Source organism: Meleagris gallopavo, chromosome 8 (assembly GCF_905368555.1).
Source record: "Meleagris gallopavo chromosome 8, MGAL_WU_HG_1.1, whole genome shotgun sequence".
Classification (NCBI taxonomy): Eukaryota; Metazoa; Chordata; class Aves; order Galliformes; family Phasianidae; genus Meleagris; species Meleagris gallopavo.
Window position 1 is genome coordinate 31,400,885 of NC_139411.1, and position 26,178 is coordinate 31,427,062.

General features: G+C 43.8%; 1 protein-coding gene across 7 annotated transcripts in view; it reads left to right on the forward strand.

Moving 5' to 3' along the window:
• The first annotated feature begins 1,348 nt into the window (after positions 1-1,348).
• Positions 1,349-26,178, forward strand: part of LHPP (phospholysine phosphohistidine inorganic pyrophosphate phosphatase) — a 69,893-nt gene continuing 45,063 nt past the window's right edge. For 6 of the 7 annotated variants that reach the window (XR_014884806.1, XR_014884805.1, XR_014884804.1 and 3 more), the window contains exons 1-6: positions 1,352-1,511; positions 13,288-13,475; positions 14,082-14,235; positions 16,914-16,977; positions 18,096-18,188; positions 24,999-25,090. Coding sequence is in view for 4 of the 7 variants with exons in the window: in XM_085229774.1 (XP_085085900.1) it covers positions 1,393-1,511; positions 13,288-13,475; positions 14,082-14,235; positions 16,914-16,977; positions 18,096-18,188; positions 24,999-25,090 (710 nt within the window). In the remaining 3 variants the exon portion in view is untranslated. Of the gene's footprint in view, positions 1,512-13,287; positions 13,476-14,081; positions 14,236-16,913; positions 16,978-18,095; positions 18,189-24,998; positions 25,091-26,178 lie in introns of all 7 variants that reach the window. The other variant, XM_085229772.1, reaches the window with a different exon arrangement.

Below are 26,178 nucleotides of genomic sequence, written 5' to 3' on the forward strand. Positions count from 1 at the left end.
AGGCTGCCCAGAGCCACATCCAGCCTGGCCTTGAATGCCTCCAGGGATGGGGCATCCTGTCAGCCTTTGCCGCACTGGAGATGTTTCATTTTTGGAAGGAAAAAAATTGACCGGATTTATGGTGAGAATATAAATATTTCTGAGTTATTGCAACTGCAGAAGCTTAAAAGATAAATTGTAGTGCTGGGATTAATTTGCGGGCAAGCAGACATCTTCAAATATGATCAGGTTAGCACGTGCATGGCGGCTGACCTACAAATAGACATGCCCATGGAAGGCACACACAAAAAGCATGCGTTCATGGATTGGTTTTAGCAGTCTGTTTGAAGTTGGTTTGCTTTCCAGCTCAAGCATTAAAATTCAGCCTGAGTGCTGTCTTTAAATTGCTTTGATGCTGGGTGGGTTTCAACCCTGACCTGTCCTGACGGCAGTGATGGCTGTAACAAGCTGCGGATCAATATTCATAGCGGGTGTCCTGGGCTGATAACACTATCCAAGACAATGTTCGCTATCAGCGTAGACAGCTGAGATATTGCGCCATTAGTGATGTTGTTTTAAATAACCTGATCCATTTCTGGGTCTATTTAGTGAATTTCACAGTTTAGATAATATCTTTAAGGAGAAGCCAAAGGCTGTTCCAGACGCGGCGATGCAAATCAATGCTGCCAAGGCTCCTCTGCTTTCCTTAAAACAAAGTGGACTGTGGTTCCAGCGCAGCTTGTGATGCGTTCTGTGAGCCACAGTCTGCTATCAATAATATTAGCAATAAGGCAGCATTTCGACTATATCACGGGAGAAACCAGAGCTATCTGTAACACCGCTGATAAAATCTTGTCTGTGACTGTAAAATAGAGGAGACTGGTTCAGTTTTTTACATGATGAGGTAATTATTTTTGTTGGAGCACGTGTGAGGAGGTGCCAGGGAGGCAGTGTTTAGGACAGGTAAGGCCACGCAGACATCACCGGGCTGGAGAGAGTCCCTGGGGCCAGCACAGCCATCCCCATAGCAGAGAGTCCCTGCGATCCAGGTCCACGCTCCTATTTGCATGGATGTTTGGAGAGGTCTGGGGAGCCCATGGCCTGCAGAGCGAACCTTCAGTATTGCACCCAACCTATCGGGTTCTGTGTCTCTGTGCTCTAGGAGCCACGTGTGAGGAGGAACTGCATGGGGGGGATATGCAGAGTGGGTTAGCAGGCAGACCCATAGCAGAGCCCAAGCCATTCTTCTGACAGCGTGGGACACTCAGAGCTGACAGAAGCAGAGCAACTCGGAGAAAACCACACGCATCCCTGCTATTCGTAACATCCATCCCCTGCTCCCTTCAGGCCGCCTCGCCGCCGCTCTCGGACTCCATTTCCCGGCAGCCCCTGGGGCAGCGAGGCAGTGCTGACATGGCGGCCTGGGCACGGGCGGTGCGGGGGCTGTTGCTGGACATCAGCGGGGTGCTGTACGACAGCGGCGGGGAGGGCGGCGGGGTGCCCATCGCCGGCTCGGCCGAGGCCGTGCGGAGGTATGTGAGGCCCTGCCGGCCCGACCCTGTGCAATGTCGGGTAGGGGGCCGGGGGGCCCGCAGGGCTGTGGGTCGCAAAGAGGTGAATGCTGGGGGTGCTGGGGGGGCTGCGTGGCCTTTGCATTCAGCTGGGTGATGAGATGGAGATCGTGCAAAGGGCTGCTGGGCAGGTAGTGGCCTCGTTCAGCTAATTAATTGGCGATCCGGTCGGTGTGTCCTGTGCACAGCGGGACCCTGGGGGCAAGTGTGGCACTGGGCTCTATTTATTTCAAGGTAAATATTGACTCTGTGTTTTCTGTACACAAGGTTGCAGTGTGTTCTCTTGCTTTTCTGTAGTTGGGATGCAGATCTGGGATTCAGAGTAGACCCTAGGAGGAAAAGATTACAGTAAAATAAAAGCTTTTATTTCTCCTCAGGTGTAGAGCAGCCTGTTTGCTGAGGGCAGAGGCATGTGCTGCTGGGTGCGACCTCTGCCAGGATTAAACTTCCCTGGCTTCCCTTCTCATCTCACCCAAATCCTCCTGATGACATTATTTCCCTGCTGACGCTGTGGCTGACAGACAGTTTGCCCATGAAGGAGCAGCTCCTGCTCTCCATCTTCCAGGATAAGACATCCTATCACCTTCCTGCGACAGCACTTTGTCACATCTCCTTGACTGGCGTTTTCTGATTACTTTGCCTGGGCTCGCAGCTGCACTGGCAATTCCCTTCCCCAGGAGGAAGAATCATAGAATTATAGAATCACAGAATCATTAAAGTTGGATAAAACCACTAAGATCCCCAAGCCCAACCCCAGCCCACCCCACCATGATCACTGCCCACGTTCCTCAGTGCCACATCCCCATGGCTCTGGAACACCTCCAGGGACAGTGACCACAATACTCCCTGGGCAGCTGTGCCACTGCATCACTGCTCTTTCAGAGAATAAATTGTTCCTAACATCCAACCTGAGCCTCCCCTGGTGCAGCTCGAGTCCATTACCTCTCTGGTGGCTGAGGGAGATGGTTGAAGCCAGGTGTTCTGCTCAGAGAGAGGAAGGACACACATGCCTGCTGTCAGAGCCACAGATTAATTTTGCTTTATTTCCGTATCATCTGTAGCCTCCTTTATCTTGAAGAGAAACTGCTTGATTCCTTCTGCCAGAATTTTTTTGCATGGCTGTGACAAAATGATTTTGTTCTCCTGTGGCTTGTTGCCCCTTTGGTAAATTGGGGGATTTATTCCTTTGTTTCTTTAGACTGTAAGTGCTTCAGGGGCTTCTCTCTTATGCTGAGTTTGTGCAGGGTAGCCCTGATCATAGCTGGGGCATTCAGGCATGGCCATAGTAAACATAAATAACAACAACCATATAATTACTGTCTGCAAGCAGATCATTTCCTTATAAACCAGGACATATTAATAATATCTGCATCACAGTTCCCCTGATGTTTTTGACATATTGTTTGTTTCTCCTACGTTTTTAAACTTTATTTTCCATCAGGTTGCAGACTGTTATTTAATAACTCTGTCACTGCATTTGCTGAAACCTCCCATATGGAGGCAACATACACTGCAATTTAACTTACGGCAATGCCAGAAATGCTCTGCTGAAACAACAGGAAAGCTCTGGCCTTGGGCTAAATACAAGATATTAATGGCTTTCTCTTGAAATGCTGGAAGTATCTGGGTCCCTGTTTCTCGTTAGGCATTTCCGCATCTCAGCAGCTAATTTGACCTGATGCAAAGAGGGCTTCAGGGCATCTTTGAGGAGGGTTTGGAGATGCTGGGAGAGCTGAGCTGAGTTGGACAGGGTGTGGTGAGAAGGGTTGGGGTTCAGGATGGGGACAGTGTGGCCCCTCTGTGTGCAGCACCTTGCCCACTGCCCTGCATGGAGACACCCAGATCCAAGCACCACACTTACTTCTTAAAGAGTGTGCTAGGAACAGGGAGGCAAGTTTTGATGTGCCTGCTCTGCTAGATGTGTCAACAAGAGGTTCTGTCTGTGGCAGTTGGAGACAACACAAATGACCACTGAAAGGCATCAGGAAGCAAAAAGAAAAAGCATGTTTTGTTCAGGTCATTCAGTGCAAGTGGGTAAGAATGATCATTTTCTGTGGGTAAAGTCAAGTAGCCTTATTTATCTGCCTATTAGGTTGGTAATTGTTCTAGCTCACAGCACTTAAAATCCTTATTCGCTCATTATCCTGTTACGAGTTGATCATTAATATTAGTGTCCGTGTCACAATACGGCTCGGTGGTTCCATGCGGATGGATTAAAGCAAAAAGTGGCTCTTTTCTAATTAATTCATTTTTGTATCAATTAAGAAGTCATAAATGCAGACAGCTAGGAACTTTATAACTAATTCTCTTTGATACAATCTTTTGCAAAGAGATGTATCTAAAATTTCTCAGCACATATATATGTTTTAAAAGTCCACTATGATTCTCAAACCATTCTGAAGATTCATACCGTGGATATGAACTCTCACAAAGTGGTAGCTGACCTGTTGTCTTCCTGCACCATCTCCCACACCATTACAGCAATTAACTTCATTTAACAATATATACTACACACCAATAAAAAACGTAAATAAATATTTTCATTTGCTGTTGTTTTCATATGACTGAAGTCGTTTCAGCTCCTCTAAACCTATATTTGCTGCGTGATTTTTCTTGTTTTCACAAAATTCTGCTGTGCAGTTATTTCGGTTAGCATTTGAGAGAGTAGCAGTGTAATTTTTGCCAGCAGAATTCAGTTCGCCTTATGTTTATGATGGCTGCAGGGAGTTGGTTTTCTCATTTGTTTTTGGTTTTAGCTTTCAGTACAGTCAGATGGAGTGAAAAAAACACCAAAGAAGCTGATGGGCTCTGAAATGCCCTGACCAGGATGGCATTCAGTAACACACTTGTCTGTACTTTAGAGATTCACCCAACAAATGGCTCACTGTCTAAGCTGGCGTTACTTGTGATGACAACAGAGAGTTTTTTATTCCTAAAGTACCTGCATCTCTGATAATTTTTACCAATGAAATAGTTGAGGATTCAGTATGCACTGGATGGAAATGGGTGAATAGGGAGCAAAGGAATGAGCTATGGAAGTATTTGTTGTATGGAGCGCACGTCCTTCTGTTCTCAAGTAGCACTGAGGTGGATCTGGATCCTTCAGATGCTTGGCCAAACCATGGCACAGAGGTACCTGTGTGGCAAAGGGCATTGGCACCGCTGTTTTAACCCAGAACCCAGGGTGCCAAAACACACCGAAACCCAGCAGGGACTGCTCTTGTTCATTTCAGGTGAGGATATCGGAGAGGTATGTGACTAGACAACCCAAAAATGTCTTGTTAGGATAATTTAGCCCTTTGAAACTTTTAACCCACCACATTTCCTGATTGCTTAGTTTGCTGTGGCATGCATTGTTGCAACTGAGTTATAATGGAGTTGAATGAAACACACCTCTTTGCAGTGTGTGCAGATAGCTGGCAGATACTGGCTGCCATTTGGGGCAGATGAGAAAGCCATCAGTGACTTAAAGCCTTCTGTTGGAGCCAGCCTTAACAGCACCTCTGTACTGTGCTCTTATTGTCTTAATTGATTTACACAGCATTGACATGAGGTGAGCTATTCGCTTTTTATCTTCCAAATAATAGGGAGTTGGTCCCTTATAAGACAGAAGGTGGTTAAACACCCATAAAAGATGCCCAAGCTGAGCTCTGCTATTTGCATTTACAGCCGTGTGCTGATAGTATGGCCATTAGCATATCCATATGAAAAGCACACAGTAGTTGGACCTTTACAACATCCTGTTGTTTGGCCTGTATAGTGCATCTGTGAGCCGGGCCTTCTACAGAGGCCCTGAAAAGAGCAGCGGAAATCTGGGGTGCAGGGAGGCTGCAGAGCAGCTGGGCAGTCATGTTAAAGTCAGCTACCTGGGGAGTGGGACAAGGAGAGGATTGTGAGCAGAACAAGTGGAACGGGAACTGTAAAGCAATTCGGCGTGCAGGGATTCGGGTGGGATGGTGGTGGGTTTACAAAGAGCCAGCTGAAAGCGTGGGTAGGGCAGGGAGCAAGAAATCTTTCTCGCAACGGATGATAACTAAAGCAAAGTTTCTTGCTTTGCTATATCTTGAGGGCATGGGATAGCAAAGGAGTCCTAGAAAGGCTTTCAAATAAACTATACAAACTCTTGGGTTAACATCCATTTGTTTGTCTTTACACTTGATTCTGTTGGCAGTTTCTGTCTGCAGATCCCAAAGAAGGCTGGGTGTGACCATCTGCCTGCTCTGGAGGCAGCCACAGAGACACAGAGAGATGAAGCAGTCCCTTGTAGGCACAGAGCTATGCACTGGCTGAGCCAGGAGCAGATCCTGGAACTGATCCTCACTGGCTGTGAAGTGGCCGTAGATCCTCAGCAGCCTGTGGTCCCATGTTTCTGCAGCACTGGCCACATACCCAGGTTTCTTGAGGTGATGGACCTTCCTAATCTAGGTTTTCTTCACTAATCAGCAATGTTTGTTATTGTTTTAAAAAGAGCTGCCTGCCTGAAGGTATAGGTATTCCGAGCAAATGCTGTCCGTGTAAATTGCATGAGTAAGTGCTTACACCTTTGGAATTTAAATATCATTAACCTTTAGGATCTTGAGCTATTTACCATCCATCAGCACAATTATGGCACATACTAATATTTACCAACGAAGAATAATAAAATGTATTACTATGATACCCACTAACAGTACTTGTTCTTCTACCATCTAAATACTGATTAACACTGAAATGGATTAGCAGCTGTCTGCCTCATTCAGTGCCTTAGAACTTGAGACTTGTCTCAGCTTAATGCTGTTGGGTAATTTTTTTCCCCATCTTTCATGTTGGGTGAACTTGGTCTGAAATCTTAAGAACCAAACCAGATCCTTTGCATACTCTAAGCAATACCAACATCATTAATTATCACCATTAAGGTTTAGGGGGCCTTCATTAAAATTGCACGTAGTCCTTGCAAGCGATGCCCTGGCAGTAGTTCTTAGCTGTGCTGCTTCTTCAGAGTACAGTGAAAGATGCAGAAGTCAGCTGAGGGGTCCTTCAGGTACCAAAGGACATTCAGCTGAGTTTTGCTTGCTTTGAGGGAGCTTGTATCTGCGTTTGTATCCTTAGCAGTTCATCACTTCCAGATTGAAGTCACACTAGGTTTGCTGAAATGCAGCTTACTTGCTGTAGAATTGTGTGGCACCTTCTAAAGTGGAGTGTAAGGCACATGAGAGTGAATTATTTACTGATAAAAAAGGCTACATGAAGCCTTTTGGCAATTGACTTTCTTAAAAGAGGATCCATTATTTATGTATGCTGTTTGCATACAAACTGAGAATGTGACAGTGACAAAGCTAGTTTGGTTTTGATTGAACTTTTAATGGAATAATTAGTGGCTTCAGAGACAAAGCAAATGCTTCAGCAAAGAACTAAAACTGTTGGAGTATGATTAATTATATTGTCCATAGAAATGTTTTGCCTAATGAAAATAAACATATTCCACATCTGTTCCTGCTAACTCAACACCCAAAGCTCTGATTTTTGTTATTGACAGCTCCAAAGTGGAAAGCTGCCAAGTGTTTAAGGTCTACCAGAGTTTATTTTGCTCCAGAATGCACCTGTAGGTTTGATCAGCATTCAGTGCTGTGCGAGTCTGTGATGTAATCTGCCCTTCTGCTCAAGCAGGTGAAATGTGATTTACATTACCAAGTAATGTGTTCAGTAATTCCAGTATCTATCTGTAATTGGTGCATCAGAGGAAGGCAGCCTGTGTGGGAAATACAGGACTAGATAGGCCTTGTGTTCTGTATGGGAACCCAGTACCTCTACTTCTTTAAAAACTAAGGGTGATTTAGATACCTAACTAAAGGTGTTGGTAGGATTTCAAGTTTACACTGAACATCAACTAAACAATTTAAGTTCTTGCTGTCAAAGTGTTTCCAAGTGGTGTTTCCAGAGTCCTCAGTTCTACAATGGGACCATTTTGAATTTCACCATTGTCCACCTCGCAAGACCAGGCCCAGGACTGGCATTAATTAGTGTGACCTGAGCTGGCTCTTCATGATGTAACTGGCTAATTACTGCGGCTAGAAAATAATATTTGCCTTCTTTGTATAGCAGTGTGTGATTTGCTAGGTGAATTAAGGGGAATGGGGCAGTTCCCTCTGATGGTGGCCACTCTTCATTGCTTCAAAAGGCAGTGCATGAGCCATGCAGTGAGCAACATGGAATAATATGGCCCTTCAGGGGTTTCCGTTTGAATGACTTCAACTCTTTCATTAGCAAAACCTTTCACTGAGCCAGAGGGTGGTCAGAGATGGGGAGGCCAAAATTTAGCCTTCACCATGCCCTCAGTTTCTTTTGCTGTTCGCAGGACAGCACGAATTGCAGGAGTGATGGCTTTCAGTCCAGATCCTTGGGCCATTTCTCTTCCTGTTGATGTCACAGTCTCTTCATTGTCTAAAAGAACAGCTTTTGTGTTTTATATGCCCAAGGGCTGCCCATAAAGGTTGGCAAGGGCAGCTGGTTAAGTCTGCACAAGGTCAGTCAGGATGTCTAATAATTGTCCTAACACTTTACCTGTTATGGAACAATAATGAGAGTTTTTTCATTATTTTCGGGTGAGTGAACCTGGCAGATGCTGACAGCCAGCAGATGTGTAAAGTTCGAGGTGATTTGTAAGGGACTGGCTCATCTGACGCACAGTAATTGCACTGTGGGACATTGTCACTCAGCGTCCTGTCCTGCTCTGGCAGGATGAGGTAAAGGTCAGTTCAAAGAGCTGGTACAGCAGGAGGGACAGTGCCGAGCTGGAATTCAGACCTCATTTTCCTATCTCCCATGTACGCATCCTCACGATGTGCTTGGTGCTGAGTTCTAGATTTAGGGATTGCTTGGGTGATTGAATAGTTGTTTTGGGACCAACTGGTGAAGCATAGGAAGAGGTCTTCTTACCCACCTGTTGGTGTTTTAGTTCTGTACTCATCTGTCCATTCTTTGATTCTAAATATGATCTGTGACTCAGAAGTTCTGTTGGCAGTGGTTTGTTGCTTTGAGCTTAACAGGCTTGCGGATGAGCTCATGAAGCATCAGGACTGTCAGACTGCTCATCTGCTCCCTGCAGTCCTCCACACCCGGCTGTCCTCCTCCAAGTACAGCTCTGAGAAGTGTTTTTTGCAGCAGAGAGGGTTTTAGCAGTTTGCCACTCGTGACACCCAGAGAAGCCAGCTCTTTGAGCACGCAGGCAAAACTGAAGGTCCCCTGTTCCTGCTCTGGGTCTGGGGCCCATTTTTCTCATTGCAAGCATCTAGACCATTGCTCTTTATGTTACAAATACATTATCTTACATCACAAATGTTCTTTCTCTTCTCCCAGCATCCTCTCACTCAGCAGTGCTAGAAGGTGCGGTAACATGCTCTGCTTCTGGTCCTTACAGTACGAGCATTAGCTGCTGCTTCAGCTCAGAAACACAAGGTTTCCTCTGAGACCATCACAGTCTGCATGCTGAGCACTAAAGGACTGGTCCTGATGTGCATATAGTCACACAGTTACCAGTGGGTGTGATTGTATCACACAGGGATTTGGCTGAGAGCTCACAGAGGGATTTTTTCCAACTTGGAAAGAACAGGTGAGCTTTCGCTGAAGAAGTTTTTATGTAGCTATAACTCTTCATTGTATTTTCAAGTGTTTTTGTTGATTTTTCTTTTGTTTAGCATTCCAGATGTTTTTGAGAGCTATCTTTGTGCTTCGGCCAAAGAACTCCTATTTTTCTGACCAACTTGACTGAATTCTTTCCAGGCCTTACTTCTTACCAGGAACTCTGTTGGTTGGGATGATGATTTCTGGTTGCCACAAGGCCAGGAGCTGCCCAGGATATGTCCAATTCTGTCATGCATTTTAGAGGTGCAACCGTGGTTTTCATCTAAAATTCTGGGAAGAAGCTGAATTTGTAGCATAGGTCTTTGCTTTCAGCCAGCTTTCAGACCAATTTGGGCACATTTATTTGTCTGCACAACTCAATGGTTAGTCATGTTCCTGAATTCATTTCACTGACCTTTGAGAAGAGAGAATATATTCTTATTCGACAAATGTCTGTTTCCAGACAATCATGAATCACGGCATTTTTTACCTTTACAATATATACACATATTTTTAACAACAGCACACTCTGTTAAAAGTTTATGCATCCAAATTACATTGCTTTGCTTTTTAACTACAGCTGAAACCGTGTTTTGAATAACAGATGTGGAACACTGTCATCTCGCTGTCACACCAATTGTTCATTGTTCTGAGAAGGTCACATCATAATTCATTAACAATAATTATTCCCTGGGTACACCCTGCACTTCTTCACTCAATTGCTTCATTAACTTGCGAGCGAATCTCACATCCACTGCTCCAATCAATGAAGATATATTTATAATGTACAAGTGGATGCTATTAGTTACAATATATTAACTGCCTAATTTAAAATAGAAAAGCTATCTTTATGAAGGGCAATTAAACACTAAGTGTAATTGATAATTCACATACCTATGATTAGGAAAGACAAATAATAAGAAAGAAATGAATCACCTGTGTTATTGAGGAAGACGCTGGCATGCAGCTTTAATGAGCAGAAGGGGCTCTCTGGGTCAGGACTGGATTTCTAAGAATTCTTGGATGGAAAATTCTTCATTGGATATGTTGTGTCTGGGATTTGGTGTTTGCACCAACCTGTTCGGATCTTCTTTCCTAGAAAAAGGACCCACACATCTTGCTAAGAATCAGTGCAGGTGATTTCCTGATAGAAAAGCCATCATTCTTCCTAACAGACACACACAAAGGAAAAACAATAATAGTTCAGTAACAATTTAATAAACCTAATCTCAAACTTACCTAGGTATCTGAACCTGTATTAGGCCAAGTCCAGGTCCTCAAAGATAGTTATGTACATAGTCTCACTAAAACTAACAAAATTTAGACATTTTAGTACATTTGAGAAGCTAAGTGAGGGTCCCTTTGGCAGAAATTAAGAAAAAAAGATTGAGATAGATTTTAAAGGCCTTTCTTTTGCAATGACCACATTGAAATTGTAGTCAGCATGGGTTCACCAAGGGGAGGTCGTGCTCGACCAACCTGATGGCCTTCTATGATGCTGTCACATGTTGGGTGGATGGGGGAAGAGCGGTAGATGTAGTCTACCTTGATTTTAGAAAGGCATTTGATACTGTCTCCCACGACATCCTTATAACAAAGCTGAGGAAGTGTGGGATAGATGAGTGAACAGTGAGGTGGGTTGAGAACTGGCTGACTGGCAGAGCGCAGAGGGTCGTCGTTGGTGGTGCAGAGTCTGGCTGGAGACCTGTAACCAGTGGTGTCCCCCAGGGGTCTGTGCTGGGTCTGGTCTTGTTCAACATCTTCATCAATGACCTTGATGAGGGGATAGTGGCCACCCTCAGCAAGTTTGCTGATGATATGAAGTTGGGAGGATTGGCTGACACGCCTGAAGGCTGTGCTGCTATTCAGCAAGACCTGGACAGGCTGGAGAGCTGGGCAGTAAGAAACCGGATGAGGTTCAACAAAACCAAGCGTAGGGTCTTACACCTAGGGAGGAATAATTGCATGCACCAATACAGGCTGGGGGATGAGCTGCTGGAGAGGAGCTCTGCAGAGAGTGACCTGGGCATCCTGGTGGACGACAGGTTGGCCATGAGCCAGCAGTGTGCCCTCGTGGCCAAAAAGGCCAATGGCATTCTGGGGTGCATTAAAAAGAGCGGTCCAGCAGGTCGAGGGAGGTGATCCTCCCCCTCTACTCTGCCCTGGTAAGGCCTCATCTGGAGTACTGTGTCCAGTTCTGGGCTCCCCAGTACAAAAAAGACAGGGATCTCTTGGAAAGAGTCCAGCGGAGGGCCACAAAGATGGTGAAGGGCCTGGAGCATCTCCCCTATGAAGAAAGGCTAAGTGAACTGGGTCTGTTTAGCCTTGAGAAAAGACGACTGAGAGGGGACCTGATCCAGGTTTATAAATATCTGAGGTGTGGTGGTCACAGTGGTGAGGCCAGTCTCTTTTCAGTGGTACGTGGAGACAGGACGAGGGGAAACGGACATAAGCTGCAGCATAGGAAGTTTCGCACGAATGTGCGTAAGAACTTCTTCACGGTGAGGGTGACGTAGCACTGGAACAGGCTGCCCAGGGGGGTTGTGGAGTCTCCTTCTCTGGAGATATTCAAGTCTCGCCTGGACGCCTACCTGTGCGACCTGGTGTAGGGAACCTGCTTTGGCAGGGGGGTTGGTATCAATGATCTCTAGAGGTCCCTTCCAACCCCTACAATTCTGTGATTCCATGATTCTGTGAAATATGTTGATTTTCCAAAAGGCAGATAGCTGATCCTTGGAGAACAGACTTTTTCATAATATCTCCAGTGGGTCACCACAACCAAGGCTTGGCACTGTGAAATGCTCCTCGTGCAGTGCAACAAAGAATGGTTAGAACATTTTATTTTCATGTGACAACGAAAACTAGATGAGATAATTACATTTCTGCAAATGCTGAAGCACTGTGCAGTGTGTACTATTGGCACCTTTGTTTGCAGGTGGGGAAGCAAAATTGCTCTGAGGCAGAGGACTTGCATGAGAATGCAGAGCAGTGATCCACAGGAATGGTGTCCTTGGCTCTGGGCACTTGAGGCCGTATTTTCTTTCTTCCCTTGAGAAGTCAAAAACATTTTTTTTCTGTAAACATTTATTAATAAATCAATGAAACTGCTCTATTTTTCAGGATTACCCAACAAATAGCAGCACAGGTGTTTTATGAGAGATTGCATGATAAATGTGACGGAAGCCATCCCTGCATTGATAAAAGCATCATTCTTGTAGCACAGTGTAACTGGCAGGCCTCGTGCCTGGTGTCTGCAGAAGTGCAAAGCTATGCTGTTACCTCCAGTGTAAGTGCTGATCACTGTAGCAGATGACCAGTGAGTGGAAAGGTGTAAATCCAAGTTAAAATGCTAATAGTGCTATTGCACCAGCTCCTGTGCTCATGGCTGTGCAGTTTGTGTGTACATCCCAGGACTGCTTTAATGATATAGAACTGGATTTGGAGTTTTTTGTTACGTGGAGAGAATGTGAGCATGGCAGGCTGAGGTGTCCTGCATATCATGTCTATCATCAGTGCTGCCACCATGGTGATGTTAGCTCTGCTCCAGATGCCAGTTCCATGTTATGCAGGAGCTCTGCATGTGTAGTGCCCTAAAACTGCTGGGTGACTCACTGCAGCCTTCCAGTACCTAAAGGGAGCCTATAAACAGGAGGGGAGTCAAATCTTTGAAAGGGTAGATAACTGCAGGACAAGGGGAAATGGTTTTAAGTTGAGGGAGGGAAGGTTTAGGTTAGATGTCAGGGGGAAGTTCTTTACCAAGAGAGTGGTGAGGTGCTGGCAAAGGCTGCCCAGAGAGGTTGTGGATGCCCCATCCCTGAAGGTGTTCAAGGCCAGGTTGGATGGAGCCCTGGGTAGCCTGGTCTAGCATTAGATATGGAGGTTGGTGGCCTTGCATGCAGCAGGGGGGTTGGAGATTCATGATCTTTGAGGCTCCTTCCAACCCAAGCCATTCTATGATTCTAATTCCGTGTATTGTAGGGATGCCTACATGGTCATGATAAAGAATCCTGCTCCTGTTGTCATCATTGCATTTTTATTGTAATCATCCATGTTTTATGTGGATTAGCAAAGCTGATACTCCCAGCTCCTTTTCCATGTCCAATTAACCCAATTAAATTCTGCTGCTTTTACTCAACAGAATCAAAGCGTCCGGCCTAAAGCTGCGGTTCTGCACTAACGAAACACAAGCGACCAGAGAGAAATTTGTGAAGAAGCTGCAGGGCCTGGGCTTTGACATCTCTGTGGCTGAAGTCACCGCCCCAGCACCAGCAGCCTGCCGCCTTCTGAAGGAGCGTGGGCTGAGGCCACACCTGCTCGTGCACGATGGTGGGACACCACTGGGACTTGGGTGGGGACAACCCAGAGGGATGTAGGCATTTGTGACCAAGCAGTGAAGTCCCATATCTCGGTGGTGGAAGCTCCTAGCTGTTCTGTTCCTATTCTTTCTTCAGTCATGAGACTCTAACGCAACTATAACAGCATGGCTTCTTGAATGCAATCTCCATCAGTAGTGCAGTGAAGGTAGGCTGATAGAGTGACTTGGCAAAACAACAGCCAACGAGGCCTCCTTTTGCAGGGATATCTTTTTGGAGCAGTGAATAATAGTGTGAGAGGTAAAGAGCAAACTTCCCTGCAGACAGGCTATCCCCAGGTCTAGATGCCTGTGTGTATTAAGCCACTTAGAAGTGGGTGGCAGGAGCTCAGGCAGCAGTGGGAAATGGTTTATTTTTCTCCTCCTTGTGAAGAACAGCAGGATCTAGCCAGGAATAGAAGGAGGCCAAAGAACAGACTTGCATTTATTTGATTCAGACTTGTATTTATTTTTCTTAATACGTTGAGAAATGAATGGAAGGAAACACAAATCTACAAGAAAACCATCAGTTCAGGTAGGATATGAAATGGTAAGGAATGTATGGATTTCTTTTCCTTTAGATCTTGTCCCTGAATTTGCTGACATTGATAAAACGAACCCAAACTGTGTGGTTATCGGAGATGCAGCAGAAAATTTCTCCTATGCAAACCTTAATGAAGCTTTCAGAGTTCTGATTGGATTGGAGAAGCCTGTTTTGATCTCCCTTGGAAAAGGGTGAGTTGAGCACTGTTTGTTTCTCTCTCTCGTCTTTCTATTTTTTAATTTCACCCAATGCCTTTGTACTTAGTGGAAGCCAGATATTGGCATAGGCTTTCATGCTGCCAACTTCTAAGTGGTTCATTGATGTGTGTAAATGGAGAGGTTGATCTGTTGAGGTATCTGTCAATGAAAGATCCTCAATGGATCTCTGAGGATCATAATTCAGTCACCAAACTTGGCCTCCTCTCTTGAGTCATTTTTTTTTGTAGTCTTTCCAGAAATGCAAGGAGAAACTGAAGTGAGAAGGTAAAGGGTGGTATGGATGCAGCACTCACTGGGATGAGACCCACTTCATCACTGTGCAGATTTGCAGAGAGCACTGGCAATCACTCAACATGCAATGCCAAATCCTCCAGCTAACTTAGCAGATGCTCATCAGGAGGTCTCTGTGGTGCACTGGGTGGGGCATCTCATGAATTTCAGTTGTTGATGGTCATTTTTCTGCAATGCCCGAACTCCACCGAAACTGTAATGCAGGTGGGCCTATCTGGCTGCATGCAAAGTGTGGTGGCTGAGGAGACCTGAGGGGAGAGCCCAATGACATACTGAGAAATGGCTTGGCTGATATGTATGAGGAGGACCTGCAAAAGCACTTCTGCTTTTGAACTGACAAATTGGTAGCATAGACAATTTGATAGAATAGGTGTCAAAAGATATTTTTAATTATACTTTGAACATTAAAGTGAAATTTTGACTATTTATTTTCATAGGCAGAAAAACTCCAGTTCAGGAATTTTGAATGTTTTAGTGAAAACGTTCATTTAGATGTGTTCTGAGATTGTGAACAGGTGGGTATTAATGACAGTGCTGAATAACGACAAATCCCAGTGGCCTTTGAGGAGTTATTCTTATCTGTTGCCCTGTGTATGGGCTTAAAAAAGAATATGCATGTTTAGTTTGAGGAAACCATAGAGACTTTTTTTCAGTGGTTCAATAGACCATAATGAGCGTGAAAGCCCTTCTGAGTTTGTGGGTTATTGATCCAGAAGGTAGATCTTATCAGCGAGGAGCAGTTAAATCCATTGTGTTGCCAATCCTTTCACTCACATGCTCTGATCCTATAAACCAGGGAAAAAAGTCCATGCAGTTTTTCTGTTGGAAAGATAAGGAAAAGCCATTATAAGCCAACAGCACAGTGGCTAACGTATGTAAAATAACCAAGCGTTGTGTGGCATCATATCATCTTTCAAAATGAAGTACAGAATCTACCTTTAAAATTGCAACATGAACAATGCCAGAATGCCTTTGTGCCCTCTGCATATAAAAGTATTTATTTGTTTAGTCCTTCGTTGATGTAGACAGCTCCAGAGAAGGCCCACGGTTTGTTTCTTTGGTGGGGTGTGGGTTTTATCTTTTTTTTAATTATTTTTTATTTTTTAATGAAGAATAACCCATGTTTGGATTTCCTGAGTTCAGTTTTTGCTCTTCTACAGTCAAACTTCTAGATACTGTGAATAAGAGTTCTGCAGAAATTGCTGAATAAGTAACTCTGGTAGGTAAGTTCTCAGACCTGATGAATGGAGATTATAAACTGGCCGACTCGCTTAACAGTATAAAGCTAAGATGCATCATCGATGCCAAGAGTCATGTGAAAGAAACAACAAACCACGAGTCAGCTTTCTTGCTCATGTGCAGAATCAGTGTGTGAGGACCTTAACAGCTCCTCTACCTGGAGCAAGCAGGTTGATTTCTGTTGAAGTTTTAGTTCATTCCATGGAAAAGGAAAGCGTCAGAGTCAGTGAAGCAGAATGCCCTCCTCCTGAAAATGGAGTGATTTACATTTAGCATCTGTTTTGGGCTGAGAGTGGGAATTGGCTTTGTAATTTCTTCTGTCATGCCACTGTCAGAAAATTAAGCTGTTTACGCTAGACTATAGAAGGTTAATGGCTGTTCTAGCAAAGGTCAAGTGGTCATTTTAAAAGGAGGCTGTGCTGAATAATCGAAAATGGCAGAAGGATAAGGCATAAAATCTTCACTGACTGCTCATCCTACTTTTTTTTCCTGTCATACAGAAACCCATCTTTGCTCTGATCAGGAGAGCTTAGAAGACCTGTGTTAACATGAATGGTTATTCCAGAAAAAGTCCATAAAGACTGTAATTAATTCATAGCAATAGCAACATTTTTGGAAGGAGTAAAGTCTAGTTTTGAGGACATTCTCAGTCCTGATAAAAATAAAGGCAAGTAAAGGCTGATGACAAGCAATGGTGGTCGCCTGTCTGGGGCCTCCTTCCACATTTACTGAAGGAGGTCTTGCATCTACCAAGGAGTACCTCTGCCTCTGACCAAAACGAGAGCACTGTGCCTGCTGTCCTTTGTGAGAAACTGGTACCCTGTGAAGTAGAAAATGGGGCAACTTCATCCCTAAAATAAACTTGAGGAAATCCCTTTGAATGAGTAGAGTCGTGTCCCAGATGCCAGATGGGCACCTGGTCTGAAATCTTTGCACAGTGCTGAGCCTGCTCTTTACTTAATTCCTGGTGCTAATTTAAGGCTTCAGAGTTTCTGATGACTTGACTTTTTGTTGCAGCCATATGGACATCTGTATAGGCAGAGAAATAATAAAATGTAGTTTCTTTGGATTTAACTGCCAACGTTTTCATTTCATTGGAACTTTATCACTTTCATTTCCAGACGCTACTATAAAGAAACTGATGGTCTGAAACTTGATGTTGGAGCATATATGAAGGCATTAGAGGTATTTTATAGCTTGCATTATGCTTACTCGCTGTGTGCACCTTGTTAAAGAGTCACTGGCATGAATATGGGTCATCATCTGTAATTACTCTCCTTGGTGGAGGAAGTTTTCACAGATTGAAACCCATTCGCTGCATTCTAAAAATGACTGGATTTATATTATTCATTTTTTCTATATTTAAACCATCGTGGTGTCTTTATTGGAAGTGAGGCCCTTGAAAGAAGAAACTGGAAAGCAAAAACACGGTGTATTTTCTGCAAGATATCCAAGAAAAAACTGAAGGTCCATTAATGTTTGGCATAGCATTGTTAACACAGCCCCTTGCCCGTTGCAATTTACAACATAGAGTCCTTATTCAGCAAAATACTTATGTGCAGTCTGTTTTTAAGCCAAAGTCTGTGCAGAACCCAGTAGATAAACTGACCTAAGGGTGAGAGAAGGGAACAATCATTACTCTCCTTTAAAGTGGCTTGCAGAGAGATTCTAAAAAAATTCATACTGAGTGAATGTAAATAATAAAACAAAGTATACAAACACAGAAGATAGTGGGTGTAACATATGCTTGAAGCACATTCATTTGGGTAAGTACGAGTTTTGGAGAGATTTTCTGCCTTCAAAAAGTTTGGACTTTTCATCATCATGGAACAAGCTAGAAATGTTTTATGTTTCCAAGTTTTCAGCACGTTGCTGGAGAGCAAAGCTTTTCAACTCCGACTGGTTACTTTAACCATTAAAAGTATGCAGGGAGGTTGAAGGAACTCTCCACATCTTTTAATGTGAAGGTTATTTGTTATTCCTGTCAGAGTGAGGCTCTCACAAACTGGAGGGATACTGGAACTGACTTGGTAGGCTGCTGTCATGACAGAGAATCAAGCAGGTTTGTAGCTCGAAATGCTTTAAGAGCACTTTCTCTTTTGACAGAGAGCACTGAACACTCCTGTTATCCAAGCTACCAGATAGTAATCTTCATCTCTAACCCATCGTGTTACTTAAGGCTGAAAATCAATATTTACATTCTTTTTATACAATTGACTGAAACTACGAAGTTGAACAAATCCTTTTCTGATCTTAATAGTGTTATCCGTATCTTCCTCTCTCTCTTTTTTTTTTTTTTCCAGTATGCCTGTGATGTTCAAGCTGAAGTAGTGGGAAAACCAGCGAAAGCGTTCTTTGAGTCAGCCCTAGCAGAAATGGGAGTTCCACCAGAGCAGGTAATGGTTCTGAATGATGGAAGACGTTGTGCTTCACAAGATAACAGCTGCTCTGAGGGCTGCAGCGAGGGGGATTTGCAGCTAAAATGTTATTTCCTTTGCTGTCACAATTGCTATTTTTTTTTTAGTATGGTTCCTAAAGGGAAAGACAGGAAGCACCGACTGGCCCAAATCCCCTCTCATGTTGCTGATTTCATCAGGCTTTCCAGAAACATACTGAGGGTGTGGGATGCTCCCTGCTTGCTTAGTACGGCCCATTTTTTCCCTCTCTATAGTTGTGCCCTCTTTATTGATCTGTTGTTATATCACACAGGACATAAGGATGAGTATGAAATGACTAACAGACGGCAGTGAATTACAAGGTAATAACTCCATCACAGGCTTCTGGTGACATCATAAACAATTGGAGTGAAGTTTGGGTGGCTTGTAGGTCCCTGGAGCCTGGAGATGAAATTATGGCCCTGTAATTCACTGTGTGCTTGAGTTTTACTTTATTATAGAATGAGAAGATGGAAAAGACCTAGTAGGCCATCTCATCCATCTCTTTCGCCGTGCAGGAATGTTCCCTGCTCCATGTTTATCCATGTTTTGTCCAGAGAGTTTGTAAGTGAGCAAACAGCAGCCTTTTTAAAGCTCCCTAGGGACAGTATTCACAGTTTGGTAGATCTCATGGGCTGGCAGCTTTTTCTGACATTCAGTGAAATGATCTCCATTTAAACAATATATATTTCTCTTCATTTTACTCTAGGTAACAACCAAAAAATAACTGGTTTCCTTCCTAGATGTTTTCTTCTTCCAATTATCTCTGGGCTTCTTATCATTACAGTGGCTTTCTCTTACTAAAATTGTGTGTTTAGCTCTCAGCAACTTTCCTTGCAGTTCAGTCCCTCTGCCCCATAACCCAGCATGGGGTTCTTTTCTCTACTGCCTTCAGTTTGTCAATATCTTCCCAATAACATGATAGCTCAGCCTGAACAAAATATCCTAGATATTGAGCAATTACTCAATCCATTCATCCAACCAACAAGCCAAAAAATCCATTTCAGAAACAGAATGGCATCTGAAGAAAAAGTAGCTGAAAAAAAAGAAAGAACAAAGGAAAGAAAAAAAAAAAAAAGCCCGCATACATAACTCAGCCCTTGGATTCTATGCCTCTCAATCAGAGGCATGAAGATTTGTTTTCATTCTGCTTGTATGAGATGCGAATGGTGTGCTGCTCTGGGCTTTTCCAAGGCTCTGTGTAGTGCCACTGCTTGCCCTTTTCCATAGGTAGGCAATGTGGTGGTCCTCAAACTTTGTTTTACCCACTTTGCCAAGATGTCAGCCCTTACCACTGCGGGGAACATCATTACAGGGATATGTTTCAATAGAGGACTGCGACACAGCTCAGTTTCTCAGTTTCTCAGCGAGTTTCTTATTTCTTGTTGCCCTGGGGAATGAGATTTGAAAAGATGATTTAATCATAGAATCATAGAATGGCCTGAGTTGAAAAGGATCACAAGGATTATCTGTTTCCAACCCCCTGCTATGTGCAGGGTCGCCAACCAGCAGACCAGGCTGCCCAGAGCCACATCCAGCCTGGCCTTGAATACCTGCAGGGATGGGGCATCCTTTCAGCCTCCTTTGGCAACCTACAACAAACTACAGAAGAGCATGTGGATTTTCCTAACTTCTGAGTGCTTAACTTTGCAACTTTAATGCTCTTTTGAGGCAGATTTTTTGGGTTGTATTAGTCATACAAAACAATAAAAACTCAGGATATGTTGTTCAATAAGTTCCTTAATCAGGAGCACATTGTGTTACATTTTAATCTGTCTCCCAACTGAGCTTTATGTCTTTGTAATGGCAAGATGAGGACTGCCTTTACTAGCCTTTACTTTTATAAAATGTTTGCCAGTAATTTATTCCACCTGTGGAATGCATTTAATCCATTAAACTATTCTAGATGAGCTGTGCTTTTGAAAACATATTACAATTTTCTTTTACCTGACTTTTTATGAGAAGTATCTTTTTAATAAAGCTGTCTCACCACAGTAATGCTACACAGTGGCAAACCTGAAATTTCTCAAGCCGCTTTAATCAATAAAGTTATCACCAGTCATTTCCCTTGGTAACTGCTTCTTACGAGACCCCGACTTTACCTTCTGCTGCCGAGATGTTTTCAGCCTGCACTTAGAATGGGAGGAACTCCCTGAAGTCCAATTTTCATTTTAACCTTTCCTCAATGGCCTAGAAATAACAGATTGCCAGTATTACTTTAATAGATTGGAAATTTAAACCTCTTAGAGGTAACCAGATTTGTCTTATGATTCAGTAGTATGACAAAGAATAACACACCTTAAAGGTTACCGAGATACCTAATTCGTATGTTTTAAGGCAGCTGTAACAGTGGGTGATTTTTACAGCTTTACAATAAAATCTAAATAATGTTAAGGTTCCCCTAGTTTTATATAATCATAAAGAAGTTCTATCTGTAGCAAATTGTCTCGCTTTGCCCGGAGTTATGGCAGGTCATATAGGAGTGCATAAAGCCCTGGTAGTTAACCAGTTCCATTGCTGCCACCTGCACACCTCAGGTGGGGGTCAGCAGTGCATGAGAGCGGAGCGGGGTCACCCCAAGATCTGCTGCTGTGCAGCCATCCCTTCCCCAGTCACCAGGATAACGGGAAGGCTCTCCATCTCAGGAAGAAGAGTTAAGCAGCCGTGTGAAGTTTCAAACACTCTCAGGGGGAAGTTCTTCACTATGAGAGCGGTGAGGTGCTGGAACAGCTGCCCAGAGAGGCTGTGGATGCCCCGTCCATCCCTGGAGGTGTTCAAGGCCAGGTTGGATGGGGCCCTGGGCAGCCTGGACTGGTATTAGATATGGAGGTTGGCAGCCCTAGATGTGGCAGGGGGTTGGAGATTCGTGATCCTTGAGGTCCCTTCCAACCCAAGCTATTCTACAATTCTATGATTCTGTGATTCTATCATTCACTGGCCTGGCAGGCCTTGGCACCTTTGGAAATCTGCCCCAGAGGTGTCATGTATTTCTTTTTCTGTTTCGCCTGCCTTGTTGTACAAATTCTGTGGGGTCAGAGGCCACAGGTGATGCCCTGTGCATGTTTGATGTTTGCACAGCCTGGATAGAAATGTAATTAACAGAATTATGGGATCTTGAAGCCTAGGAGATTACCAGCTGGGCCATGAGGAATAGGGAGAAAGGTAAATGCATCATATTTCTTGGGCAAAGGCTCTTAACACATCAAGATTTTGTGCAGCAGCTTTATTTTATTTCGTTTATTTCTACATTGTTGGCACACTTAGCTTGGTTATTAAGCCTGTAGCAAAAATCTGCTTTGGCTTATATACTTTTGGCTCTAGAATCATTCACTGTATTAAATACTCTGCTGAAGCTTGCTTCCCTCTTTGAATCTTCATGTTTGCACCTTCCATAGACTTCAGCCTCTACCATACTGTGTGTGAGCACCTCCCAGCAAGCTGGGCATTGCAGCACAGGCAGAGGTAGGTAGTGGGGAATAAGGGCTAGTTTGACTGGAACTATTCAGTAGCAATGGCTTTGCTCAGCTTTGGCATACATTTGCTTTATTTATCATATGCATACAGCCACACACCATCTTTCATCAGCTGTAAGGTTTAGGGAAATATGAATTATACCCATCTTAATTCTTTAACGATTTTCTAGCAGTCAGAGAGACATCTCACTGCATTCTTGTCCTTTCTAACAATTTTTTACTTGATGTAGAACAGTACCTTCCCCAGACTGATTGAATGGATGAATGGTGTGGTTCCCATGTAAAATTTGAACCCAAATGGGGATCATTTGATTCCTTCTTTCAGTGGGTATGTGACCTTCCAGTTTTATATTTCTTTCTCTTCTTACCATATTGCAGTCAGAGAGGAAGTTAAACCCAGGTTTGACAGGTAGAGTTTTTTTTATTTCCCTTGACAGCACACCTTTTGACCTCTATCTTCTTGCCAATGATTTTTTAAATCCTAAATGATTTGGGAATAATTGCTCCTCCTTTAGTGATTATTGCCCTTCACCGATAGTAAATCTGTGAAATCCCCGGGGGCTGGAGTACATTTTGGTATGCGTATGCCACAAGCTGGCCTGGACAGGCATCGCTGCTCATGTGCAGCTGCACTTGCAGAGCTGCTGTGTGTCTTGCAGGAAAACTTGCCTGGATGGAGTGAAATACAGCCCTGGTGAGTGCGCTTCTCCCCAGGGCTCAAAGCCACCCTGCTCTGCCCTTTCCTGCGTTCTGAACACATTCATTTCCAGTGTTTTGAGGATCCAAGAGTGAAAACAAAGGATATACACACAAATAAGAAGAAAAAAAAAAAAAAAAGGAAAAAAAAACCAGAATCTGGCAAAACTGTTCTCTGCCAACTACTGTTACCAATTTTCCCCCAAGCTGCTTTGAGAAATGTAATCATTCCCATCATTCTGTTCTCTTCACCTATGTATTCATGCTTTATTTACTCATTACTTGAAATCAACCCTTCCTCATTTCACGCCTGTTTGGTGCAGTGGTAGGGAAAGGTGAGCTATCTGCAGGGAACCATACATCTTTCTGGGAGCACGTGTGTTTCCATAAGCAGAGTGGATAAGGAAAATCATCCAGTAATGAAAGGATGAAAAAGGATTGAGCCCTCCAACGTGTGGTGGCTTTGCAGCAGTTTGTGGGCAATGCCATCTGTCCCAAAGCCTCTTGCTGCTCCTTCCCTTTGGCCATGTTTCCCCAGCTCTGTGTTCCCATGAGTCTTTGTCTCCTTGCTCCTTAGAGAGGCTCTCAAAGGGTGATTGCAGAGGTTTTGCTCTTAGGCAGAATGAAGCACGGGTGTGCATATATAAACTGCTTCAAAACAAACTGCTTCAGCATGGAACCAGACAAATGAGCCTTGACTTGCAGGGATGGCCTGTTACATCCCATCACCTGAGGGATGATGATAATCCTTCACATGAATGGTATTTAAAAGCAACATGAAAGATGAACTGGGCTGGTAGCTGCTGTATGTAATCTTGCATGCTGTACCTGATGCATTACTCAAAAGAGGATTTGTGTTTTATCAGCTGAAGCTGTTCCAGATGTGCATGTACCTATCTCAGTTAGGTACATGAAGGCTCTCACAAAATAATCTGTTTAGATGGGCTGTAGGTATACTCTGAGGTTTCCTTTATGTGCTATTTAGTAGGAGGAGGTTCTGTTGTAATCAGATGACGATTAAAAATAGCTCTGGAGCCTTAGTACTTTTAGTCTTCTATATATTGAACTTAATCCTGCCCAGCAGACAGCCCAAAGAGTGGGGACTGCACTTTTTGTTGAAATAGAGATGACAGAAGGAACTGATCCCATCTTTCCAGCTGCATAGCCATGGCCCTGGCTCATGCATGGCACCCATGGCTCAGTTCCAGAGCAGCTCCCTGCCTGATAGCGTTAAAGAGAACTCTAAAGAGTTTTCTTTATGTCCCTGGGGACACAGAAGGAGGAAGAGGGTATGCATGCATGCAGGGGAAAAGAGTGCCTATGTAAGGTGCTGCCTTGGAGCCCACTGGGGTTTGGTATTGGGCCTGTGATGATGAGATGGGTTGGTGCAGAGAGAGGTAAGAGCAGGACAGGGCAGGAGAAGCAGGGTGGTTGCTTGACTAGTTGGGTATGTTCATGTCGTGAAGTAGCATGAAGCAAGTGTCTACCCAAAAGCACATTGCAAAGTCCACAGCCATGGAGCAGGAGACTTTACTGTGGAAAGTATGAACTCAGAAAAGAGCAATTGCAGCATGAATTCCTATTGTGATTCGGTGGCAAGAAGGGCTTGGAAAGTTTGGGTAAATAGATGTATGAACAGGAGAGCAGCCAGGAGGAGTTTAGGTCTTTGTGTAGGTTGCTAGTTGGATTGTCATGGAAATTCTGTTCACATTCTGGTGTTCCCATTTGGATATGGGTCAGCTGAAAAGGTATAAGGAAGAACTGCAAGTGTGCTGAGAGGGATGAACGAAACTGGAGCAAATGTGTTTCAGCTTACGACACTATTTTACAGTATTTCTTTATACACTCTGAAAATTCATTTTGTGGAGAGAACGCACAAAATACCAAACCATCACTTTCCAACCTTGATGATTAGCTGAAGTGATAACTGAAATTATGCCTGCTAGAAAGACTTCTGCTTTCAAAATGTAAGAGCAGTTTCTTCAGTATGAAAAGCAACGCTTTCCTTACTTTTCCTTACTCTTTACCTTTTTTTGATAGTGTGCTCAGTTGAGTTTATTAGTCACGTTGTGCACAAATTGATAAATTAGATTTTGCACTCATGGAAGACTTCCCAAGTTTTTATATGAACCTGAAAATGGGTTGGAATCAAACTCTGTAAATTACACATTTCAGTGATCACAAGCTTAAGGTTTTGCCTAGCTCTTAGAATATCAATTTTAAGGAAATATTTAAAAAGAAGAGCTTAATTTAAACTACTTGGAGCATAACATAAACGCATGGTTAGGAACGGAACAGGACTAACTTCATAAAATTCAACATTTTCTTTGAACCGTGTGCCACATCACTTTGATTTTCGTGATTGATTACAAATTGTACAGATGTATACTGCACCAGTATATTGCTCAAGGAGCTATCGCCTGAATTATATTCAAGGTAGAATGACATTTAATCAATACGATGACAATCTTATCTTGTTTAATTTGCCTGATGGCAGTATTAAACATCAAATCAAGCTGTTTATTATGTCAAAGGAGCGTGAGGGATGGCAGAAATAAAATTCTCTTGACGCCGATTTTTCCGTATTTCACTGCTCTGACAGGCCATCATGATTGGAGACGATATCGTGAGCGACGTCGGAGGCGCCCAGCAGTGCGGGATGAGGGCAGTGCAGGTGCGGACAGGGAAGTACAGGTCAGTGTGCTCCCTACAGCCTTTGCTCCACCCGGGTGATCGTGGAAAGAGGGGAAACAGCTGCGCTCAGTGATTTTTTGCACTTGCCTTTGGGCCAAACTACGCCATACTCTTAATTCTCACTCAACGCGTTGATTTCTAAGAGAGGGGTTACAGTTTCAGACTTGGTACGCCTTCTGAATAGTGCTTCAGATTGAATGCATGAGACCTGTCTGGTTGTTTCTTTTCTGTGCCTTTTTCCAGATTTTTACCTGTTGATGGCACCCATTTGCCACCCATGTGTATTTCCATTTGTTGCCTGAACAAATACCTCTTTGTGCAGCCGTCAGGCTTGGCTGCATGATGGTGCTTTCCTTTGCAAAATGCCTCTTGAGTAAAGACTGTGTGAAAGCAGCAGGAAGGGGAGGCATGTTTTCTTTGATCCTGGCTGCATGTGGCTCTGGGCAGCCTGGGCTGCTGGTTGGTGACCCTAACCTTGGCAGGGGGGTTGAAATTACATGATAATTGTTGTCCTTTTCAACCCAGGCCATTCTATGATTCTATGATTTTCAAGAGATATTTTCTGTTCAACTACTGCTGTAATACTTCATCTACAATTACAGCTATAATTTTGCATCACATTTAGTGCACAGAACTGGTTTGTTTCTTGGGTTTTGCTTATTTATTTTTATACTACTGTGAGTGTTCTCCGCATGGTATGAGACACGTCTGGCAGCAAGCATCAAGATGTTTAATTAAACTATCAACTAGTGGTCCCTGTGGGTTATCTCTCATAGCCCTATGAAGGATTCTGTATGTCTCCTCTTTTCTCCAGACATATTTTCAGCACAGAGAAGTCTGGAATGTGAGAGCTGTCTTTCTACTTCGTGTCTAAACCAGAGTAAGCTTCTGCAGACTTGCTCACCTCTTTCTAATGGCCTTTCAGATCTTCTCCATGCAGGTGTCTCCATCATCATGTGTGTTCACTGGCAGAGCAGCTATCAATAGCTGCTCCTGGCAGCTCCTGGTAGAAGATTTGAGTGCAGTTATAAATATGGCAGAGTCCAGGGGTGCCCAGTGGAAAATGAAGCCACTATGCACTGCCCAGG